The sequence below is a fragment of the Amphiura filiformis genome, chromosome 19 (assembly GCF_039555335.1).
Source record: "Amphiura filiformis chromosome 19, Afil_fr2py, whole genome shotgun sequence".
In the NCBI taxonomy this organism is placed as follows: Eukaryota; Metazoa; Echinodermata; class Ophiuroidea; order Amphilepidida; family Amphiuridae; genus Amphiura; species Amphiura filiformis.
Genome location: NC_092646.1, coordinates 31,653,109 through 31,678,187, shown reverse-complemented (window position 1 = coordinate 31,678,187; position 25,079 = coordinate 31,653,109). Strand labels below are relative to the sequence as shown.

At 38.0% G+C, this 25,079-nt stretch overlaps 1 protein-coding gene across 3 annotated transcripts in view; it reads left to right on the top strand.

Annotated features, from left to right (window-relative positions):
• The window catches only part of LOC140141182 (uncharacterized), a 574,562-nt gene that overhangs the window by 134,212 nt on the left and 415,271 nt on the right, over window positions 1-25,079 (top strand). For all 3 annotated transcript variants that reach the window (XM_072162976.1, XM_072162977.1, XM_072162975.1), the window contains exon 5: window positions 3,950-4,073. In XM_072162976.1, coding sequence (XP_072019077.1) covers window positions 3,950-4,073 — 124 coding nt within the window. The remainder of the gene's footprint in view (window positions 1-3,949; window positions 4,074-25,079) is intronic.

Here is a 25,079-nt window from a genome sequence, read left to right as displayed (position 1 = left end):
AAGAAGCAGATGCAACTTTCAGAAGTCGGAGACGGAAACCACTCGACACTCATCAGCCATCATGGCATGCTCATGCACATGATGCACTCATGGAATAATACATCATGGATATATACGTATAAAACCCGGGACGTAAACATGGTAAAGTCATAGTATTACTAGCCAATTCTAGTGAATTCAATCACCAAACCAAACATCCTTTTCAATATCAAAAAAAAAAGAAGATTATTATGACATCCCAAATATTTTCTCAAACATAAAAATATTTAAATGCCCAAAGACAAGTAATAATAATATAATATTGAATAAATTATGCCCACATTACGCAATGTCTATCTGTCTGTCAGTTTACTCCAGAACTTTAGTTTTGAATTTGTACACGTTCTTACGCATTCCATGCTAGAGTGCTTTGCTATTGTTTTTCAGGCAGACAGCGGTGCAATTTTTTGCAGTTTGCACCGGAGGTTCATGTTGAAATTAAATTTGGATGAAATCATGAAAGTTATTTCGATGAGTCAACTGCATCTTTTGAGCAAGATTTGCCTTTTTTTTGTCGAAGAGTGAAGTGTAATTTTAGCAACTTTTTGATGCAATCGCCTGTTGTGATCGGCTGTGTTTACTTCTGAACTTCCATTGCTTTACATGGTGTCATTCTTCAGCGAATCCGACTAGATTTTGAATGCAATGGTCTCTAGTCTACAATGTAAAATGTGAAGCTATCGGTGAACAAATTCTTGGCTGGACTTATCGAGCAACTGTAGACTGCTTATTTTTTGGAGCCCAGGGGTCGCGTGTTCCTCAAACTTGGTGGGTGGGTGCATTCTTGACCCGAGACAGAACAAGTTTGTTTTGGCAAATGGGTCAAGGTCACTCGAGGTCATTTGGGGTCAAATGAGTAAAACTGTCATGGCAAGAATTAGAAACTTCGTGGGTACAGTCAACATTTAGAGCCAAATTTTTGGAAGGTCATTACGGGTCACCAGCTGAGGTCAAATTAGTAAAATTTTAGGGTCACCAGAGGTCACACGAGGTCAAATTAGTAAAAACTTTTGGACGGGCATGAAATTTGGTGGGTACAGTCAATATAGAGCCACATTTTTGGAAGGTCATTTTGGTGTCAACAGAGGTCATCTGAGGTCAAATTAATAAAAACTGTTGTATGGGCATGAAACTTGGTTGGTACAGTTAACATTTAGAGCCAATTTTTGAAAGATCATTTTGGGATCACCAGCGGTCATCTGAGGTCAAATTAGTAAAAAGTGTTGGATGGGCATGGCAGATACAGTCAACATTTGAGTCAAATTTTTGGAAGGTCATTTTGGGGTCACCAGGGGTCATCTGAGGTCAAATGATTAAAAAGTGTTGGACGGGTATGAAACTTGGTGGGTACAGTCAACATTTAAGGCCCTTCACAATTAATTCTTAGTTTCCTGTTTCAAGTTTGAAAATAAAGGACGAGGCGACTTTTAATTATTAATTATTAATTATCTATTACTTTCTTTATTTTGAAAATGTGGTTGTGACTATTATCAACAGTCCATTTGGTCATTTTAACTAAGACTACGGATTTAATTATTTTACCTTTATAATTGATTTTTTACATTAACATTAGTAGGGGACCCTACAATGTTCTTGTTTTATATTCATAATCAAAGTTGAGATGATCAAAAACAGATATTAGCAAATAAAAGTAATTAAAAAGTCAATTAAAAGATGAAAATACCTAAATAAAAATAAAATAATTAAATATTTTTCCATTCTTGATTTTGGACGCGCGAGGGAAACAGGAAACTAAGGATCAATTGTAATTGGCCTAAAGGCAAATTTTTGGAAAAGTCATTTCGGGGTCACCAGAGGTCATCTGAGGTCAAATTAGTAAAAACTGTCGTATGGGCATGAACAATGGTGGATACAGTCAACATTTATAGCTAAATTTTGGAAAGGTCATTTCAGGGTCACCAGGGGTCATCTTGAGGTCAAATAAGTAAAACTGTCAATGGGCGTGAAGCTAGGTGGGTATCGTCAACATTTGGAGTCACATTTTTGGAAAGACATTTGGGGGTCAATAGGGGTCATCTGAGGTCAATGTAGTAAAAACTCTTGGACGGGCATGAAACTTGGTGCTGGTGGGTATGTCAACATTAAGAGCCAACTTTTTGAAAGGTCATTTCAGGGTCACCTGAGGTCATCCAGTGTCTATCTGAGGTCAAATTAGTAAAAACTGTCATATGGCCATGAAACTTGGTGGGTACAGTCAACATTTTAGAGCCAATTTTGAAAGGTCATTTTGGGGTCACCGGGGTCATCTGAGGTCAAATGAGTAAAAACAGTCGGACAGGCATGAAATTTGGTGGGTACAATCAACATTTAGAGCCAACTTTTTGGAAGGTCATCTTGAGGTCATCTGAGGTCAAATTAGTAAAAACTGTCATATGGGCTTGTAAATAGGTGGATACATCCAACATTTATAGCCAAAATTTTGGGAAGGTCATATCTGGGTCACCAAGGGTCATCCGAGGTCAAATTAGTCAGAACTGTCCTATGGGCATGAAACTTGGGTACAGTCAACATTTGGAGTCAAATTTTGGAAGGTCAATTCGGGGTCACCAGGGGTCATCTGAGGTCAAATTAGTAAAAACTGTCGGATGGGCATGAAACTTGTTAGGTATAGTCACTTTTTAGAGTCAAATTTTGGGAATGTCATTTCAGAGTCACCAGGGTCATCTGAGGTCAAATTAGTATTAAAGGAAATCTGTACCATAAACTAATCAATGGCTATAGTTGCAGTAATAATAAAAACGACAAACAGTAAAAGTCCCAAGCTTACATACCGGTACGTCCAAATTAAGGAGAAATTCTTAATTCCTTACGACGATCAACGGTCAGTTTGCGATCCATGGTGGCGGCCATATTGATACCCGATGTATTTTTTATTAGCTGTAACGGTACCTCAATTTTGAAACCAGCGAAATCCGTGCCACAAGCCTCGTCCCTCGTGAACTTTGGTGACACGAAACGAATACTAACAAAGTTCAGATTCAACATTCGTTCAAAAGAAAACGCGACAATTTTTACCCATAAAACTACAGAAGAACATAAAAAATGCATTTTAAGTCATATTTATGATCAACAATGTCATTTGAGAACGAAAAGTAAAAACAGCACTAAAACCAAAATTAAGCTGTGGGGTCGCGAATGCCATAGCAACATACGCTCTTCGCCGTGGGTCTGTGTGAAAGGTTACGCTATAAACATGGCAGAAGCAGCTATCATGGCGGCTTCCATGAATCGCAGTAACGAAGGATTAAAAGTGCTTTTTCTTTGTTAGGAATATTCCGAAATTCATATAGACCGTCTAGTATGTTTAATTTAGGGGTATATAACTATATTAGCCATTGATTAGTTTATGGTACAGATTTCCTTTAACTGTCATGAAACTTGGTGGTACAGTCACCCAACTAGAGCCAAAGCCTTATTCAGACTAACACTATTCTTGACATAGGCCTACTCGCCTGTATATTATATTTTGATCCGTTTTGGCCCATTTGGACTCGCTTCCACCCGTTCGATCCATGTCGCTAATTCCCTAAATTGATTGATGTATCATTGTATGCTCTGCAAATGGGATAGCTACCAAACTACCTGTTGGGGGAATGTGATCTGTCACATTATACTCAAATGATATTTCACCTGTTGCCCATTCGACTCCAAGAACAATTACTTTCACTGTCACCAAAAAGCGCAGAGCCACAGCGCCATTGGTGCTCTTGTTATGGAGAGGATTTTAAGATATGACATTGTGAAAAATTATAAGTTTCTTTTTGAGACCAGTTTAGTAGCAAAATGTGTACATATGGTAGTGCTGAAATTTCAAACTAATAATAGTCTTTTTACCAAACTTTCACACTAATATTGTCTTTTTCCAAACTTTTATTATCATTTTTTGTAGGCTGATGTGATGCATCAAAATATCTTTGAGTTGATTCATAAAGATGACCGCATGGACTTTCAGCAGCAACTCAAAGTCAAGATGTCCCTGCCTGATGGTGTAACAACAACTCCTGAAGAAGAAGGTATGTGTGCTTTGCAGGCACTATGAACCACAATGGCCTCATCCCAGTGACATAGTTCATTAACCTCAATTAAACAAACATAGTGCAAAAATTTGATCTCAAGTTGTAGAGTGTGAGTTTTTGTACCCAAATTTTCTAAGGTCATTCAATGAATGTACAAATGTATTGGGGTTTTAAAAGAACTGTGCCTGATAGATGAGCATGCTGTGGATCCTAGTGAGGGATAGCGCGAGCTCAGAAAATTACAAAGAATACAATTGATTTTTTTCCCCGGACACTTTAGCCCTGCAAAACCCAAATTTAAGGGGTCCAATGAGAATTCAAAGGGGTCTGAAGTTATTTTCATGATTATGGAATGCTCTATTCAGAAGATTTTTTGGGTTTTCTGTGTCATAATTGGTTCCTTTTTTTTGTATCGACAATGACAAAATTTCATTTATAATATGAGCAACTCTGCAAAGGATTTACATAATTTAAGTTTTCCTGCATCGTAAAATTTAATGGGTCCATGCAGTTTTGATGACCGGGTCCATGCAGTTTTGATCGGACCCATTAGTCAATTTCAGCTTGTAATGGAGTTTAACCATCCAAAACATAAAAGTAAGGGGTCCCATGATGCACAGATGCATAAGAATGCCACCCTGGTGCTTTGGCAGTACTTTTGCAGAGTGTGTAAAATGCCTGAATTAAAAAATACGTATTTTAGCATGACACAATATGCTGAAAATCTCATTGAACTTGGCTTGGTGGACTGCATAGCGGGAACACTCTACATTAGTGTATGTTACTAGCTTACTTGCTTACTAGCTACTAACCATTTGGTCTTAAATGGGCATATCTCGAAATGCCACAAAGCTATAACCCTCCGAGTGGTGTCAAATAAAAGAGAAAAAAATAAGAAATACAATTTAAAAAAAACCACCGGGGGTTCTACTCCCAATACTTTTAAAGTTACGTCCATTTTACTCCACCTGAAAGATGCAAGTGAGCTTAATTCAGTGCTTCTGTATGGGGAACAGGTTAGGACACGCATAGTCTGCACTTGCCAAATTCATATCAAGTCTGCACAAAAAGTAACTCAGCTGTTATAAATACGCGTATAGATTCAGAACTAATAATTGTTTTCACACTATTTCAGCATAGAGAGAAGCATGATTTATTTACGCGCATTTTGATACCCCATTCGTCAAATGTCGTTCAATATTAACAACACAGTAGTGCTTTTACAGAAAAATACCCGAATTTAAAAGTTGCAGTTTACAGCGATCACTGGTTATAATGCCAGCACTGTAAACACGTAAAGCCCGCCATTATCTTCGCGCTTACTTCAAATCAATACAAATAACGGCAACTTTTACATTGGGGTATTTTTCTTTCAAAACACTGCTGTATTGTCAATATTGAACGAAATTGGACAAATGGGGTATCAAAATGCGCGTAAATAAATCATCCTTCTTTTTCTGTTGAAATATTGTGAAAACAATTATTAGTTCTGAAGGCGTATTTATAACAGCTGAGTTACTTTTTGTGCAGACTTTAGGTGAAATAAAGGTCCTATAACCCCTTATAGGATTTTACAATGTTGTGCAATGTGGATGCGTTATATTAACCTTTTGAATGAAGAAAGAAAGAGAAAGATATATAGTATAGTCAGTTAAATAAGTAAAACATAAATAATTGAATTAATTAACAATTAATCAATTAATGCCATCCGAGGTCAAAGGTCATCAGACAGGTCAACCGAGGTCATATGGGGTCAACGGGATAGGCTTAACTCGGTCCACCAGTTTGCGGTGCAGTAACGGCTCTTGTTTGTGATGATGAAAGCAATAACATGAACTTTTATTGATCATTGCTCTTTAATAGCTGTATCTCAAAATCAATAGTGGTAACATCTGATAGTGTTAATTTCATATAAATTGAAGTTAAGAGGAAGTGGTGGTTCAATTACCGATTGACAGCATATGTGTGGCTAGACGCAAGTCTGTAGTGAACATGTTTAAACAAAAACAGTAATATTAATTTCAACAAGTTGATAATTGAATATTAAAAAATATTAGTGAATAGGACAGTGTGTGCACCTTGCCCTTCAATCGGACTTGCAGTTGAGTCAAGTCAAGTAGGTTTTTCATCTCAAGTCCTAAAGTTTGAGTCGCGAGTCATTTGGTATTTGAGACTTGAGTCCTAAAATATTGAGCCGAGCGAGTATATGTCGAATAGAGTATTCAAATCGAGTTATTACAAGTCTGTAACGCATTGACCTTGGGTCAATTTCATTATACTTTCGACCCTTCGTAACTGTTACGAATGCACAATACTAGGCGAAACTTTACAAAGGTTCACTGTAGTAAATCCCTATTACTTACGAAAGGTGTCGTTCATAAGTAAGTTTAGTGAAATGGAACTTACGACTCGTCATAAGTTACGAATGATTTCAAGACTTACAAAGCTTCGTTAAGTTTAGTGAGATGGACCCCAGGGTGATTTGATCTTGGGCATTTGTGTTACCACTCAACCATGAGTACCAGACTTGAACCTTGTAGATCAAGGAGAGCTTGTGTAGGTAGCTCAATTGCATGGTAGAGCATCGGCATTGTCATCCGAGTTCATGAGATTTTGCTTGTTGCTTAAGTAAAAAAGTCTCCGTTTGGAAGTGTCTATTAATGTGTTATCACCAAAAATATGTAGACTAATAATATAATGATAATGATCATAATCATAATCAAAAGTAAATAAATGTGCTTCAAAGTACATAACTTCTACAAGGTCTCATTGAAAAAACAAAGAAATTGTATACCAATTATTAGGTTACTGGATTTGTGAAAGTGCTACAGACAAAAAGGTTTTAATTTCACTAATGACAAAAGTAAGATGTGAAACAACAATTTGCAGATATTAATTTCTCAACTAATATCATAATAATTTTTTATTGAATGGATACTCGTTTTGTAAGTAATTGACCCTCTTTGTAGCTGTATAATGCAATATTTTCACATGCAGATATTTTCACGATTTCGGGGTTCTCTGACATTTTCGCAGGGGTGATGATTTCACAGTTGTAGATTTCTGAGTAAGTAAGCTTAATAATTAAGCTTTGTATATTCGAGTCTTTCGTGGGGTGTGGAATTTGTGGACCTATGTCAAACTGCAAAATTTGCAAAAAATAAAAACACCACAAAAGTTTCAGCTGACGCAGTAATTCAATATATTGATAATAGAACTGAACCTTTTCTGTACTATTTTACTTAAGATAATTGAGCTTTTACTTTCATTGCTGTAATTATACTAAACTAGATTTCGCGGTTCTCGGGTCGGGCGCTTCTCGTGATAGGCCTATTTATAATTACCCAAACCCGTTACCCATATACCTGCCCTGACTTTTTAAACTACTATGAAATGCGTCTCTCAATGATCAAGACGCAACTTGACACAACTTAATCAACTCTGTTTGTTTTATAAGTGTGATGCTTACTACGGTAGTTCGGTAGGCCTACCCATAATCTGGAAACCCATCATTCGCCTCTTCCAAGCCCTGCCCTGTTACCACATTTAGAGAAACCAAAATTAGTATCTGGACTTATTAGTTATAGGCCTTACCACAACGGATAATTTTTATGTTAACCATTCTGACGTGGATATAGGCCGTTACTAAAGTAATGAAATCAATCGCGAGAAACGTGAACGCAAAAACGGTTATAGGTTATGTTAACCATTCTGGAGGATTCCGGAAATAGTCTGCTACTAATAGGCCTCTGCACGTGTGCTGTTTTGAAATATGCGTTGATATCCGATGAGATGCACCTGCACGATTAACCACACTGTAATGCTTTCCGATGCTCGCACTGGCGCTTACGCGAGAAGCGCTTATCGCGAGGGCGCACCGCGAAAGCACGCAAGTTAGCGAAGCCACGACACGCGATAGCGCCAGCGGACAGAGGTAATGGACGGACGGACACGCCATGATTAGTATTATGATATATAATAGGTTATATATAAAGTGTTAGTTTTGTGATGAAGGTGGATGGTAGCGGTGAAGTCACAAATCTCAGAGTCCCAAAATAAGTGTGTGGATATGCACTCGAGGATTGATTTAGGAATCACAATTCTCGAGCACGCCAATCCTCAGAATTTTATGATCTTCTGAACATGATTTCTGTCATGTAAAGTTAGCAACCTCTGATGTAGTATGTTTGAAAGCATGAGCATTAAGGTTGGTCTGAACCCTGGAATTATGGAAACTTTCGGGCCTCATAACTTCTAAATTGTTGGTCTAAAGTATATAAAAGTATACATATTTAGAATGGCAAAGACTTGATAAGTTCATCTGTGAGGTCAAATTTGGGCCAAAATCCCGAAAAAAAAATTCATTTTTTTGAATTTCGACCAACTTTGAGAAATTTGCACCAAAAATGGTTTTAAAAAAGCCAGATTTTGGCCCAAATTTCAAAAAATTTTGGTGAAATTGGTCAAAATTTAAACAAATGAAAAAACAGGTCCTAGATATTTTGATCTAGTTTTTAAAAATTAATAAAAAAACAATTTGGCCCAAGAATTTTTTTGTTAGGATGCACTTAAAAGAAGTGGGCCAAAACCGTTATTTTTAGATTTTGGGCCAAAATGGCATTTTGGCCCAAATATTTTGACCTCACAGATGAACTTATCAAGTCTTTGCCATTCTAAATATGTATACTTTTATATACTTTAGACCAACAATTTAGAAGTTATGAGGCCCAAAAGTTTCAATAATTACAGGGTTCAGACCAACCTTAACAGTATTGTCATCTTTCTGCCAGATGACACCACCTTGCCATTCAGTTAGTCGTTACACTATCCTCCTCCCTCCCCCCCCCATCTCTGCCAATCGCTCAATGGCAAAAAGTGCTCAATCATCAGCATGCTTTGATAGGTCTACAGTCTCTGTTGCCTAATTATAATACAATAATTACTAATTGCCATCACTGGTTGGAGAAAGATTAATTACATTGCACTATAGAGAAAACCACAAATATAGTGCTGATGTGGCATGATGTTGAGGCGACTTCAGACCTTTATCACAAGGAAAATAGCTGCTCCCTGGTTACTAGTACATCTTGCATCACTCACTATGAGCGTGTTTCTACAGGCGCACCGCTAAGTTACCGCTAAATGGATAACGCTATCTTACCGTTATCTTACGCTTAACCTGCTGTTTCCACAGACAGGTTTTTGCCGCTAGCGTGTTCATACCGCTTAATCTGAATGACAAACATGTTTTAAAAGTGTATTTTGTACGGTAGTATATGGCCAGAATATTGCATCGTAGGCCTAGAATTAATGCTAGAATGGATTGTTTAATGGTTGATTATTGCTAAATAATCACTTTTTTTTGTTATATTTTGCAAATCAAGAGGAAAGTTTTACATTTTACACAGTTTTTCACTATTTTGTAGCATTTACAAATTTCCGTGAGCAAACCCCGAATTCCGTGAGTTTTTCTGTTTTTCCGTATCACGGATAAATTGTGGCTTTACATAACAGTTTGGACTTGTTATGTTGCCCAGGCTGTTATTAAAGTTTTTGTCATGTCGTCTGTCCAATTAACATGTTGATTAACAGCCATTTTGTTTGATTTTGCTCAATAATCGGCAAGTTACCGCTTCGGTCTGTTTCCACAGAAAATCTACCCGCTTCGTCAACGGCTAAAACCTACTCCAACGAGGTTTCAGTTGGCGATGAAACGGCGTTGCAAAAAGGCGTTGGAGGCTGTTTCCACAGGAGTGATTAACGGTTCCATACCGTTTCCAAAGCGGTATTTGGCTCTGTAGAAACACGCTCTATGAACCATAATTAACTCATCTGCAATGGTGAAGTTCATCATTCTCCATTCAACAACCATACTTCTAAAGTTTGATGAAGTTGATGAGGATGAGTTTTTGTACCCAGCACATTTGAAGGTTAATTTATATATGAACAAAGATGTGGGGTTAAAGAACTTAGTCTTGGAACCTTGTAATGTTGCAGATCATAGTGCATGTTAAAGAGAAAAGGCAGATGCCTACTATGCAATTTTGAGGGGTGGCAAACTGTTAAAAACTACAAAAAATGAAGCCTATGAGGTGGGCACAGATGGGAACCTGCATAGGACATGCAAAAACACTTTAGATACTATATTCTACCTCTGATTCTACACATCAGCAGCATGATCGCGGGGTCTGAGCACCGTCATCAGGGCACAGGGCTCTCTTGAGCCCTCTCAAATGAACTAGCAATTTACACAGATGTCTAAAGCAGGTCTCCGCAAATAGCGGCGCGGTGGCTTCCCGAGTGGCACGCGGCGCCGTTTAGATTTAAAAAAATAAAAATAAACAATGCGATTCCCATGTTATCCTTGTAAAGACAGACTAAAAGAGTACAAAATGTTGCACCAAATGGCATCATTTGCACCTCAAATTAAAAAAAATCAATAGCTTCAGAGGCCTCTTCAATAGCCTCTGACCCCCCCCACCCCCGTGAATTGTAAGAGCCATTGAGTGGCGCTTTGCAGGTTTTTTCTATTTCATGTGGCGCTTCAACAAATCTATTTGAGGAAGCCTGGTCTAAACTTAGGGTCTAGCTTTTACCCCCAGCTTTTGCTGCCTCTGGTACTTTTTATTCCCCTCATGCCCCCACCCATATGAAATTCTAGTTCATGCATTTTCCCCTCCCAAGTTTTATACATATTAAATGGAGAATATGTCCTAACAGTGGCTTGGCGTGGATCATGATATTGGGGGGCACTGACCATGATTGGTGGGGAGGGGGGGGACACAAATAATTTTTCGGCTATTTTCCTACTGGAATTTCTAAATTTTGCAATCAATACGTGCCCCACAACCCCCACCCCCGTGCCCCTATGATGCTAGGCCACTGTGTTGTGTTCTGAATTTAGCTTAGCTCTTCATCTAGATCCAGTATGAGATGATATAAGCCCAGTTATTGCTGGGGTGTATAGGGAGTACTAGTGGATGGGGGAACTGAAGGAAATCAATGGAGTCTGTCGCTACCTCTTCCAATGATCATGGTGCTAGGCATCTGATCATGGTGCCCAAGTCCTGAAAGTTCAGTGCCCCTTCTTTACAACTGAGGTCAAATTTTGAGCTATAGGTTAATAAATTGTGCCACTGACATTATTGCTATTTTGGCTGATTGTGATAGTGTCAGAGTTTCAATTTGGCACCAAGGAGCAAAAGTATTTACTATTTGATTTCACATCATAGCAGCACATGGATACATAGTGTTGAATGAAACATAATGCAGCGATTGCACATTTTCCCGGTGGGTTCAGTCTTCACTGACAATGTGTACGCATGATGGTTCCAATTAGGGGTACTTTTCAAGAAATGTCCGCAGAATTTTCGAGGACAAAATTGTTCGCGATTGTCCAAATTAGGGGTGTTTTGGAGCAAAATTGTCCTTGAAATGAAAAATAGGGTGTATTTCTAGGACTTTCGTCCGTTTTACTGCTACAGTTTTCGTTATTGTCCTCATTTCCCGTGAAATAGGGGGAAATTCAAAAGCGCCCTTGAAATGGTAAAAATAGGGTATTTATTTCGAAAAATGTCCTCGATTCCTCATGATAAGGGGTGAAATGAAAATGCGTCCTCAAAATGATAAAAATAGGGGAGGTATTTGGGGCAAATTTTCCTTGATTTCACGCAGAATAGGGGGGTAAAATTGCTGCAAATGTCCTCGATTCCCCGTGAAATAGGGGTCATTTTCAAATCCTGGAACGGTCATACGTCCTACCTTTAAATACAAACTGAACCCACCGGGCACATTTTATACCACCTTGTTACTGTAAACCGATATACACAATGTGTAACCATGTAATAGCTTGGGAGAAAACGCCCAGCAAACATGACCAAGAGATGAACTCAACCTATTATGCATTTAATGTGAAATGAGAGAGCAGAGCTAAAACAATGTTAGGTTTCCTCACCTATCTGTGACTAATGATATGATGCAGCATTGCCAGACAGGTTACTTTCCCACCCAATTGAGCTAGCCCAGCAAACATGACTGTGGGATGAACTCAACCTATTATGCATTTAATGTGAAATGAGAGAGCAGAGCTAAAACAATGTTAGGTTTCCTCACCTATCTGTGACTAATGATAAGATGCAGTGTTGCCACGCAGGTTACTTTCCCACCCAATTGAGCTAGCCCAGCAAACATGACCATGAGATGAATTCAACCTATTATGCATTTAATGTGAAATGAGAGAGCAGAGCTAAAACAATGTTAGGTTTCCTCACCTATCTGTGACTTATGATAAGATGCAGCGTTGCCAGACTCGAGCTTTTCGCACCCAATTGAGGTATTTTGAAAGGTATACCAGAAATTAAACCACTATTTGCAGTTATTTCTTAGCGCCTTTGGGCCGAAATTGTGGCAACTGGATAAGATGCCTTTATAGTGAACCTTCAACCTTCATGATGATTGTCTCTATGTTAGTCTTACTTAAAGCCATATTGTAACATTTTCATAAAAATCGATTAGTATATCTTTTCCATAAAATGTTAGCTTTTACTGTCAGATTATAGTTCCATCAATAATCTGTGGTCAAATATATCCCCCTTTTAATTTTGAGTCGGTCAACTGAGGTTATTAAGCAAAGAAAATTGGAATTTACTACCAGTGCTGATGACGCCAATACTTGGGTTTTGCTACAGTACAGTCCTTTGATGTGTGTATGACCGTCCCGCAAACCATGTACGTATCATGTTATGAACATCACATACACGTTCGACTTATATTTCCATCGTAATAATAAACCGTCTTGTTCAGATGGTTTATTCAGAATCTCGGATTTTGACAAAACTACAGCAGCTTTTAAAGTCTTGATTTTTGCAGGGTACGATACTACAGTACATAACAATCGCATAAAAACAGGACTTTGAAAAATATTGAGGGCATTCTCCTTAGCAAATGTTACAATATGGCTTTAAGTTGACCTTTAAACTGGAAAGGGGTACATGAGATAAAAAAATGATTTCCGGAGACTTTTCCTGGAAAGACTGGAATTTTTTTTTCTCTTTGAATAAGTTCATCAGGACTGATATAATTAAATTAAATATCAGATTATGTTGTTCAAGTCCAAAGATTTACTCACGTTTTAGACGTTTCATCTTCCGTGCAGAAGATTCTTTGAGTCATGTATACGATCAGCTACTGCAAGCAACTACACACCCTGGGGATGAGAGTAGGAGGACCAGAGGTGGTGCAGCGGCTGTATCGGCAAGATTATTGATGAAATCTTCCCAGACGGAAGATGAAACGTAAAACGTGAGTAAATCTTTGGACTTGAACAACATAATCTGATATTTAATATAAGACTGGAATTTGCTCTACTTGAGCACCATTTGCTGCCACCTTTGGGTTCAAAAATTATGGCAAGACTGATAAGATAATCCACCCAATTGGGTGATTTGTTTGCTAAATTCAGTTAAAGCACCCAAATATGAGCTTTTGGGTGACTACTTTAATAGTAATACTTCGACTGGAAATTGGGCTATATTCGTGAGCATTGTCTGCGGACGAAATTGTGGCAACCTTCATATTAAAGTTGCCCTCATAGTGTACCTTCACCCTTAGCATCAGTGATGATAGTCTTACTTACGTTGACCGTATTTTGCCCTTTATAGTTGGCGTGGAATGACATTAATGTGAAAACTGGAAATTGCCAGGAAAGGGGTGTGGGATATAAAACAATGATGTGAAATGATTACATGCCCGCATTATGAACCCCATGATGAGCAGTGATTTATATGATGATAGTCCAACTATGTGAAACCTAATTTACCTCTTTTTTCCACCTGAAAGTCTAAAAATTGCAAGGAAAGGGGTGAACAATATAAAACAAAGATGTGAAATTATGCCCACATTCTGAAGCCGATGATGAGCAATGATGATGATGCAAGTTTGTGAGACTTTGTGAGACTCAATCTCCTCTTTTTCCACCTGAAAGTCTAAAAATTGCAAGGAAAGGGGTAAATGATAAAAAACAATGATGTGAAATGATTTCATGCCCACATTATGAACCTGATGATCAGCAATGATGATGACGATAGTCCAACTAATGCTCCTCTTTTTCCACCTGAAAGTCTAAACATTGTGTTAGGAAAGGGGTGAATGAGATAAAACAATGATGTGAAATTATTATATGCCCGCATTATGAACCTGATGATAAGCAATGATTGTGATGATAGTCCAACTATATGAAACCTAATTCTAATTCTCCTCTTTTTTTCCACCTGCAAGTCTTAAATGCCAAGCACTCGGTCGGCGACACTTTGCCACGGGTCTTGGGCTTCGCTGTCCAGCGAAACCGTGCCTATATATCACTTAGGGCGATTGCGCCATCACACCACGTGGGATGCTTTTCGGATCTGAGCTTATGTCAAGTAGTATTTTGTAGCATTCAGGAGGGTTAGGGTTAAAAAAACAAGGAAAGGGGTGAACGATATAAAACAATGATGTGAAATGGTTATGCCCACATTATGAAGCTCATGATGATGCAAGTGTCCACCTGAAAGTCTGGAAAAATTGCAAAAAAAGGGGTGAACAATATAAAACAATGATACACAGGTAATTAAAACAATGTTAGGTTTCTTCATCTATTTATAACTTCTAATTAGATGTTTGCATCATGACCTAAAACATTAATGAAGAGACACTCAACATTAAACAAAAAAAATATTAGCAAACATTGTTAGGTTTCTCTATCTTGACTTAGGAATCAGGATTACATAAACTTTCATGCAGATGTCCATTTGTGGGATGCTGGCCACCCGATATTTAAGATTTTGTATAACTTTTTGTACTTTTTAGCCCATTTGTGACCATTATTGTTAAATTTTCCCCCATGAAAGTTGACTTGACCCCCTCACCCCTTTCCCCTCCTGAAGAGAAAAAGTCCCGACTACACCAATGGTGTGAAACAGTGCAAGTAAGTCAAACTCAGTTTTCTTCTTAAACTTCCATCTAAAAACAATGTAAAATTAGACAGATGTGAGCTAATTAAAACAATGTTAGGTTTCCTCATCAATCCATAACCTTTCTTCAGTTTTCTTCTTTTATTTCCATCTAAAAACAATGTAAAATTCACAGATGTGAGCTAATTAAAACAATGTTAGGTTTCCTCATCAATCCATAACCTTTCTTCAGTTTTCTTCTTTTATTTCCATCTAAAAACAATGTAAAATTCACAGATGTGAGCTAATTAAAACAATGTTAGGTTTCCACACCAATCCAAAACTTGATGGTTAGATGCCAGGGAAGATATGTTGCCCTTCCCAGAATCCTGTGAAACTATGATGCATGACCTCATTAAATTAAATGACACACCTATCATAGGTTTCCCTTTGTTTTCATGTTGAGAATAGATTGGCTACACATGGGTCGATAGTCAAGAAACAGGCCCGCACGCAGGGGGGTTATGGGGGGTGCACCGCACCTCCCCAAATTTGCAAAAGTATACAAAAAGTCCCAAAATTAAAGAATGTGCGAGCATAGCGAGCAAAAAATCAGGTTAATGGTGGTTTTTGGTCAAAAAGGTCCAAATTTGGGGGGAAGTCCACTTTTCACAAAATCGCCCCGCCCCGTTGAAAAAAAGTCCACTTTTTCAAAATCAGTACCCCCCAAAAAAATCCTGCGTACGGGCCTGTCAAGAAATAAACATATTTTGCAAGATCTGCATGTGCTCCGTTCATTGAGGTAATTTTTGTCGAAATGTCGACCAATGTTGCACTAGATTGCAAATAAGTACAGACAATTGAAATGGAAGAAATGCATTATGGGAAGTGTAAGACATCTTCTGGTTAGATGTCCTCCTCATGAACCTAAAAAAGTGCTGATGAGGACTCTCTGCCAAATATGACCCTATTTTCCTCTAATTTATAGAGGACTCTGCCAATTACAGGGACATTGGCAGATTTTGTGGGGTGGTCAATTAAAGGTTTGAATGTCCTTATTTTGATTCATGATGTTGTATAATTCTGATTTATTTTAATTAGTATAAAATATCAAATGAAAGTTGCAAAAGCATGGTAATTTTGACAAATATAGAACTAGTTTGTTGAGTTCCTTGGAGTTGGAACATGCAGTGCATAAACAAATTTTTAGCGGAACGGCACAATTTGGTGGAAAGTCGATCAGTACAATAGCAAGTTTTGTAAATAGTACTGAAGGTATTATTTTGAAATTACTATAGAAGTGCACATCTCACCCTAACACCTACCCTAACCTTAAACCCTTGTACTAATTGTAATCCCAACATAAACCTTAACTGTAAAAAATCTTAACACCAATTACACGTGACCCCGCCACAAAGGTCTGATGAAAGTATGATCCATGGAACATGTCAAAATTATTTTTCTTAAAAAAATGTGTTATCTAAATTCAAAATATCTTTGTTATGTCTCTGCCCGGGGTCTCTGCAAACCAAAATATGTACAAAAATGTTTCAACTCGAAATCATTGAGTGTACCTTTAAAGGTAAGGAATGAGTTAGATAAAACAATGTGGTGTGAATTGATAGGATGCCCACATCATGAACCTAAAACAAATGATGCAAATCTTAGTTATTATTAAAGATTTGCTCTCTGCTCCTGAGAACTAGGAATATGAGGTAATCAAAACTGTTTCTGTCATCAATCCATATTATATGACTTATGGTTAGATGTCCTCATCTTGAACCCAAATATCTAAGGTAACAGCCCTACTATCTAGCTGAAGAATATGTTTCTGACCACAGAAATTCATTAATCAGGGATGGTAGATTATAGGTGTTTGTTAACCCCAACTTCCACCGTGCTTCTTGGCTATGGGAAAGAAAAGGAAGGAATGAAGAGAGAAGGTGAACAAAGAACTTGTTTGATCAACTTGGGATTTGAACCACAGACCCCCCGGAAAGACCACCCTTTTTGGATTTAGTAGTACCGAAAGACCCCTAAATTTGACCAAAATATTGCCCCATTTCAGGCGATTTTCAACCAGAAAGCCAAGAAAGACATTTGATTTTGACTGTTCGCAGCTCCAAAATACCCCCTTTTACTTGTTCGCAGCTCCAAAAGACCCCCTTTCACTAGTAGGCCGTCAGCTCCCAAAGAGTTACCACCTCAAAATTCCGGGGGAGCCTACCCACCAAATATTTATAAGATCTGCCCCCTCCCCGATCTTGGTACCGAAACGAGGTTCTATATGCAAATGCAAACATAACTTTTAATAGCAAAGTTCTTATTTTTTGTTTTTTTTATAAAACAGATTATCAAAAATATGAACAGATAGGAGAAATAAGTTCAGTTCTCGGTAGCAGAGGCATACCGACCGGTGATGAACAACAGTGAAACATGATTGAATCCCTTTCAACAACGAAAACAAGCTAAAGATCTCTAATTCACATGATTCCTTCATTCGGAATGTCTGTTTGACATTGCCACTCAACCTTACAAGAAGATAGGTGATTTCTCTGTTGATATCAGTAATAAAACTAAAAAAATATATCAGTAAATGTTTATTAGCTGCTACTTCCAACATAAGAGAGTGTTTACGCATAAGTTCCAGGCATGACAAATTTAATGTGTTAGAGTGAGTAACGTGTACGCGTAAACTTGTGTTCGCGTATGTACGCTACTGAACTGTGGATTCATCACTGAGTAACAACGCTTGGATCCTGTACAAAGGTATAGGAAGAGTTGTTGAAATGGCAAAAAGCAGCTATTACACATTAGTTTGTGTAAATGACTAGAGTCATTTATCTACAGAAAGATACCGAGCTCGGTGAATATCGATATGTTTCGTCAATGTTACCGTTACCATGCTTTCTGGCACGTAATACATGTAACACTACACAATGTTGACTTAATAATTATCATTAGTCAAATAAAACTGCACATATGCTGCGAACATAGACAATTTTGTGAAGAAATACATGAGTACATCAGACTTCACACTAAACTGGCATAACCAGTGATATGCTATTGTTGTAAATGAGGGAGCATCGGTAGTGGGGTAGGGAGGGGTTATACCAATGGGGAGGGGAGGGAGGATGAAATTTAGACCTTCTCTACACACCTGCATGGACTGTCAGCTCATCAAAAGGGAGTCAAAGTGACAGGTCACAGGGTCGGATCCAGGAATTTTTGATAAAGGGGGCGCCTTTTGGTCGACCACGAAAAAAATGTGTTAAAGGGGATTACCCCCTCGAAAAACTCAACGGTTTTGGCCCATTATTTGCTGTTCATGGCCGGACTTGTTCCTTTTTTTTTTTTAAATTTCTTACAATTTTTGTATTTTTAAGTTACCGGCGCCCTTTGCTAGTCAAAAAATAGAGGCTGCGCCCCCCTAAATCCGCCCCTGGGTCATGATGGAGAGACTGCCCCCTCATGCTAATGGTCATCACATATCAGATTGGGACTATTTTTTATAGCATATTCAGCAGAATACTGGGTTGCATTGTACAGGTGAAGGATATAAGTGTTTTATCTCTTTTTCTGTTGATGGGGGGGGGGGGGGCAGACTCCTCCATATGATTTGCTGGATGCTCTTAAACTATACTACCTACACCTCTACTGCAGTCAATTTTACCGTCCCAGCACACTGTGATCCCAGCATATACATGTACAGTACTCATTTGTACACCCAGATGGAGAGAAACAGAGGTGAATGGCCTTGTCTGAGAGATGTGAGAGCACAACATGATGGTGCTGACAGGATTTGAACCTGTAACCTTGTGATCACGAGTCAAAACCTCTTTCACCATGCTACAGCACCCTCTAGAAAAATGACAATGTCCTACTGGTCAGAAAATACCAGTTCTTACAATTTGGTATTCGCCTATTGCACGGTTCCGCCATATATATGCGGGGAGAGCATCGAAGTGGCAAGAGACATGAAAGGAAGTATCACATAAAAAATAATAAAATGTAGATATTTATATAGCGCTTTATGCCGTAAACAGCCTCAAAGTGCTTTACATTTATTCCACCGTCATTAGAATAATCGGAACCACGTTTGCAGCCTACAAATGGTGCATGGTTCATCAGTACAACGACTGTGGCTACCCCTAACAGCTTCCCATTGCACCTGGGTGGGGTGAGGCAAGCGAGGCAAAGCGCCTTGCCCAAGGGCACAACACGGTGGCGGGACGGGACTCGAACCAATGCACATCGAGCAAGCTCTCAGATTATGAGTCCAAGGCCGTATCCACTGAGCCACCGTGCCCTCACATGGTACATAACTTGACACAATGTTATATGACTGGTTCAATTCCGAGGCTCTCCTCGCATATAACCGCGCAATGGGTGAATAGTGACAGAGTGATGAAAGTCATCAATTAATGATTGTAAATTAGCCAAAGGTAATGGATTAAAGTATATTCTAAGCTGACATACACTTTACGGTTCATGCCTCGCTCCACCCAGAGGGTAACAGTGAGCTGGTAACAAAGAACTGCAGCGCAAATGGTATAATGAGCTGTTCAGTGATTGCAGACAGTTTTGGAGAATAATGATTCTAATATGTAGCAAAAACAATAATATTTTGGAATCAAGTTTAATTGCTGTTTCTGATAACCCATAGTCAAGATGAGGGCAATGTATTTTTAAATAGTCAATAGATAATCATTTTATTGGTAAATCAAATAGTATTGTGTTGATATAGCCCATAATAATCAAAGTTTACATGATAAAACTGGAGTGCTAACAAACTTTATCATAAGAGAAGACAATGTTAGGTCAGAAATAGATTGATAATAATGATAATAATATCCATATGATTGTTATATGTGCAGAATGTGGCTTGTTCACATCCACATTATAATGAAGGGTGCACGAGCAAAATGTGCTTTTATCATCAATGCCAGCGTCCTAAATAAGCAGGAGCCAAGGGCCAATGTTACCCCTGCAGAACCTGCAAATTGTTCCTGTTTCCCATGGAAATCTCCATGACCAGGGACAACTTTTTATTGAAATGGACCTGACTTTATATCTCGAATGGTGGGACCTATAGGCTTAATACATTTTGAAGGTGCATAGCACCCTCTGGAATAGGTCCTGTATTACTGTGGCCAATCACAGTTTTAGTTTAATGGATTTAATACTCACAAAACGTGGACCACGGTTTGTGGATGTGTGTGAAAGTAGACGTACACAGCATGTACACACAAGTTTCAATACTACAGACTATTCGCAAGAGCCAAAGTATACCTGTGCTTTGTATGCTGTAAATTCGCGCATATTCATGAGGGCCAGTCATTAGATTGTGTGTGTCTATAACAATCATGCCAGTGTTGCATGCCTTCGTGTAATATACACGAATAGAGCATTGCGTGTCTTCGTAAAAATATGCATTATGTGCGAAGTAGTTTCTTCTGTCGCACTTCATAGAACATTAGGCACTCTTTAACAGGTGATGCTGAGACTTTACCTGTTTGTGAATAGTCTGTACATGTAGTAGTCTGTGGTAAACACACTCAATACTTCAATAGAGCAAAAAACATGGAAATAGCATGTTCATCCATTAAACACCTCTAATGCAATTAATATCCATAAAATTTGACACCGACTTCCTCTGAACCCCTCACCTTTCCCCTCACCCTAAAATGATATCTGATTGATGGTCCCACTGCATATCACAATCCTCCTTAGGATGGCAAACATGCTCATCTACTTGAACACAGTTCTTTAATCCCATATGTTTGTATAGTCATAGGTTGACCTTTGGATGTGTAGGGTACAAAAACTCATACTCTACAACTTGAGGTTAATTTTGAGACATGATTGGTGAATGGAGGTCAGTGAACTGTGCCACTGGGTACATTTAAAACAAGATGTCATTTTTTTTCAGTGTGATTCACTAGTATCTCAAATATTACAATCTGTTGGACACAGTTCCTTAACCCCAATATGCTTCTATGCTCAACAAAATGACCTTTAGGTACATTAGGTACAAAAACTCAATCCGAGGTCAACATTTATGCTCTGCTTGTTTAATCTAGGTCATTGAGCTATGCCTTTGAGGATGATGTCATTTGTGGCTTATAGTGATTAATGTCATATTTGAGTCATAAACTACTATCTTCAGGCCATAGATTAGCTAAAGTTGTCAGCAGAATCATTTGTCATAAATAAAAAAATTTATTCTACATATCTATTATACTAAATGTCATTTTTCATAATTTATTATAATACAGGCCAGGTACTTTACACAGTAGGAGTAGGTTTACAAACTTTTTGCTTGTCAAAGTTCAATTTTGTGTGTTATGAATATGATTCTAATATAGGTGTAGGAAAGCAATCCCAGCAGTTGAAATGTGTAGCCTACGTACCACAAGGTTCAATTTGAGGTCCTAATATTACTCTGACTAATAATTTGTCACATTTTTCTCTTGGATTTTTTTAAAAGAAATGTCAAATTAATAGATATATTTTCTATGGGTATAATTTTCCTGGGTAGATCAAAATCGAGCCTTTTTTCAATGTTTTTTTTTGTCGGGTATGCATTCCAAATAATATCCCATGGGACAACCCCCCCCCCCCCCCCGGATAATTTTGCAGACAAAGCTAGGCTGCATCATTACTGTCATAATTTCATCCAACATCCTGCCTATAATTGAGTTGTTTTGTGCAACAATATATCCTACTTAAATGTTGAAATCATACATTCAGACATTTGTGCCTTAATTAACCAAATAAATCATGTTGAAAAAAGTTGGTTGTGAGTGATAGACTGATTCAATATCAAAATTAACGCTTTTATTGCTCACCCAGCATGCCCCAAAGACCAACCTTTTCAACGTGCAACTAGTTATTTCGATTTTAATTTTTTTTTTTTTTTTGCATTTTATTCCTTGGTTTGTTTTTAATTTTTACATTTTGTTAACTTGGAAAAAATAAAAATATAATACTGAGTCTGTTACATTTATATATAACAGCTTATAACATATACAACGTGTAGAACATGGTCATTGCCATGTGGTGCATGACTATCGATGATCAAAATTGTCTATCTGAGTGACGTGTCTTGAATTATATATATAAAAGGCTCTCTGAGACCACTTCAATCAGAAAGAACATGATTAAAAAGAGTACATGAGTGTGTATGTGATGTGCGTAATTAATGTACACATGACATAGATGAATGATCCGTGTAGCGCAATTTGAACCCCGGGATTTGAACGTCCAAGTCCGTGAAGTCAGTCTAGTCTGTCAAGGTTAATGAATTCAACAGCAGTGGTGGGTTTTGTGCAAGAATGTCCGATCTGCAATAGCTGCTATGTGTCATATTACAGACGTGTAGGCCTATAATATACAGTGTAATATAGAAAGCAGACAATTTCGATTTAACCCTAGCACTATACTGAGCCATATTTTGTAATACGGACTACGAAGGAGGGGGGTTGTTGCAACTCCCACCCCCAATTTTCAATTATAAACGTCATATACCATTATATTTGGTACTAATGTATAGCTATGGGTCTCCACTATCCAGTGATACCAAAATTGTACAAACATTCCCCACATAATGTGGCTATGATGTCATAATGTGAGGGCGCCCATGCATATTTGGAAAATTCTGGCTATGTACAAAAGTATCTAGGCAAAATTGATTTTTGGCTAAAAAATCCTACAAAAATGCGATTTTCACAGAATTTTCTCCAAAATGTAAAAGGAAATTACTATTTTCACCTACATTGCTACTAACAAGTAAAAAAGTCACCAACTTTTGGAATGAATTCACAAGAGCGGGACCTCACCAAACCCCCCCCCATCTTTGATGGCCGGTCCTACCCCTCAGGGTAAGGTGCTGGGGTAAAAATTTTATCATAAAAATGAGTTCAAAGGATGGATCTACGATTAGCTTAGATCGTTTTGGCGTAAATGTGTGTGTTTTTTATGACCGATAAAAAAATCTTGGGGGGGGGGGTCGTAGTTCTAGGGTTCCGGCAGCTATTGCAGATAAGACTCGTTTACACTAACCTCAAGGTTATGGCTCATTCTCTAGGGCATGTTAATAATTTAGCTCGCTATAATAGCAGGATGACAATTTTTTACGAAATGACTTTTTTGCAATTTGATATTTGAAATTACAGCGTAATAATTATTTTCATAGCATTTTTTTTGTTCATCATAATGCTAAATGAAACTCAATAGTGTTATCGTACATGGATTTTACAGATAGGTTCTTTTAATGTTCTTCACATGTAAGAATATGTTTTAAATCATGTAAAAATGATTCACTAGGACTCACAACATGCTCATCTATCAGGGGCACAGTTCTTTAACCCCAATACATTTGTACATTGATTGAATGACCTTTGAAAATTTGGGTATTAAAACTCATTCTCTGCAATTTGAGGTCAAATTTTTCACTATGATTGTTTAATTGAGGTTATTGAACTATGCCATTGGGATGAGGCCATTGTGGTCCGAATTCATAGTGATTGGACAGGTATGGACATGCTTTCAGTGATGAGTATTCAATGTGAAGGTCGGATAGAAATTGGGCAGGCTCTCATTAGTTTTGGTAGAAAATAATTAGAATTGGATTAAGGTTGCCAATACCACCTTACGCAGATTATGTAATTATTGTAATCATATTGAAGTAGAGATACGTACATAGCAATGCAATAAGGGACCGTTCACAAACACTTGTAAGGGGGGCCTGATGCAAAAAAAACACTAAATTTTTCCAGGAAAATTCGTGGTCATTTTTTTTCAGGGCCCCCATTTAGGAGGGACAAAAATTTTCAGGGCCCCCCTTTTTGCATCAGGCCTCCCCTAACAAGTGTTTGTGAATGGTCTGTAAAGCCTGCACCAAGATGTATCTCTTAGGCAATATACAATATATAATAGCATCATTATAAGGGGCTGTGCTATAATGAGCTCCGGGAGAGGGTAAAATTGGGGGAGGGCAAGATCTTTTTGGCTAAAAGGGGGGAAGCAATGTTTGGGAAAAGGAGGTTAGGGAAAGCCATTTTTGGCACTTCTTAAATAATATACTCTACAAAGGCTTAGAAAAACAGTACAGAAATATTAAAATATGCAAAGTTTCCTGATTGATATGCTTGTGTTACTTGGGGCGGACTGGCCACTGTGGTGTTGTGGCGGGCCGCTTGGTTCTGGGCCTCTCAGGGCTGTTGCTAAAAAAGAAGATGAAAAAAGCAAAAAACCTTTTAGATTCTTGAGCGTCCTGGCGAAAAAAAATTGTGTCAACAATTCAGCGAAATTGAGGAAAAATGGCAGGTCTCTTTATATTTGCCATGGCCGCCTACAAACACCAATCCGCCCAATATGTAGATCATTTAAGGTTTGAAGGGGATGGTGGGCAAAGATGTGTTGGCAGGCTGAGGGGGGATTTTTGGCAGGCCGAGAAGTGGTGAGCAAACTTTATCCCTGGCTCATAATTAATGCGCAGCCCCTAAAGTGGTTCACATTGACAAATTCTGGACAAAATACATGTACAAACCAATGACAATGTACAGGCTGTATGAAAAGAACTGTAATGATGAAGTTTTTATTCGAAGAAATTTAATTAATGCTATTTTTCTCCAAAATGTAAATTCTATATAAATTGTGTTTTAAGTGATCAATTGCATAATTTAAGCATATCTGCTTGGGTACTGCACAATGCCTTATATAGTTCAGGGTTATGAAATTTCATCTGATAATGAAGAATGATTAAGGAACCTGGATATAGACTCAGCTTGCTTGCCCTAATATGACATGTATATAATAATTGTAATAATTAAATTGGACAAGCCTGTCATTTGTTTTCAATTGATTGGACTAAACTTGATCCATATGTTAGATTTAAAGCGACAATCAGCATTCCATTTAAAATCTACACTACCCCTATGGAAGATTTTGGAAATATCTTTCACAGAGGGAGTATGAATTTCAAACGCACACTCCCACAGGTGAAGAATCAGGATGAATCTTTCTCAGAGGGTGTATATACAAAATTCAAATGGAGCTGCCTAATGTGTTC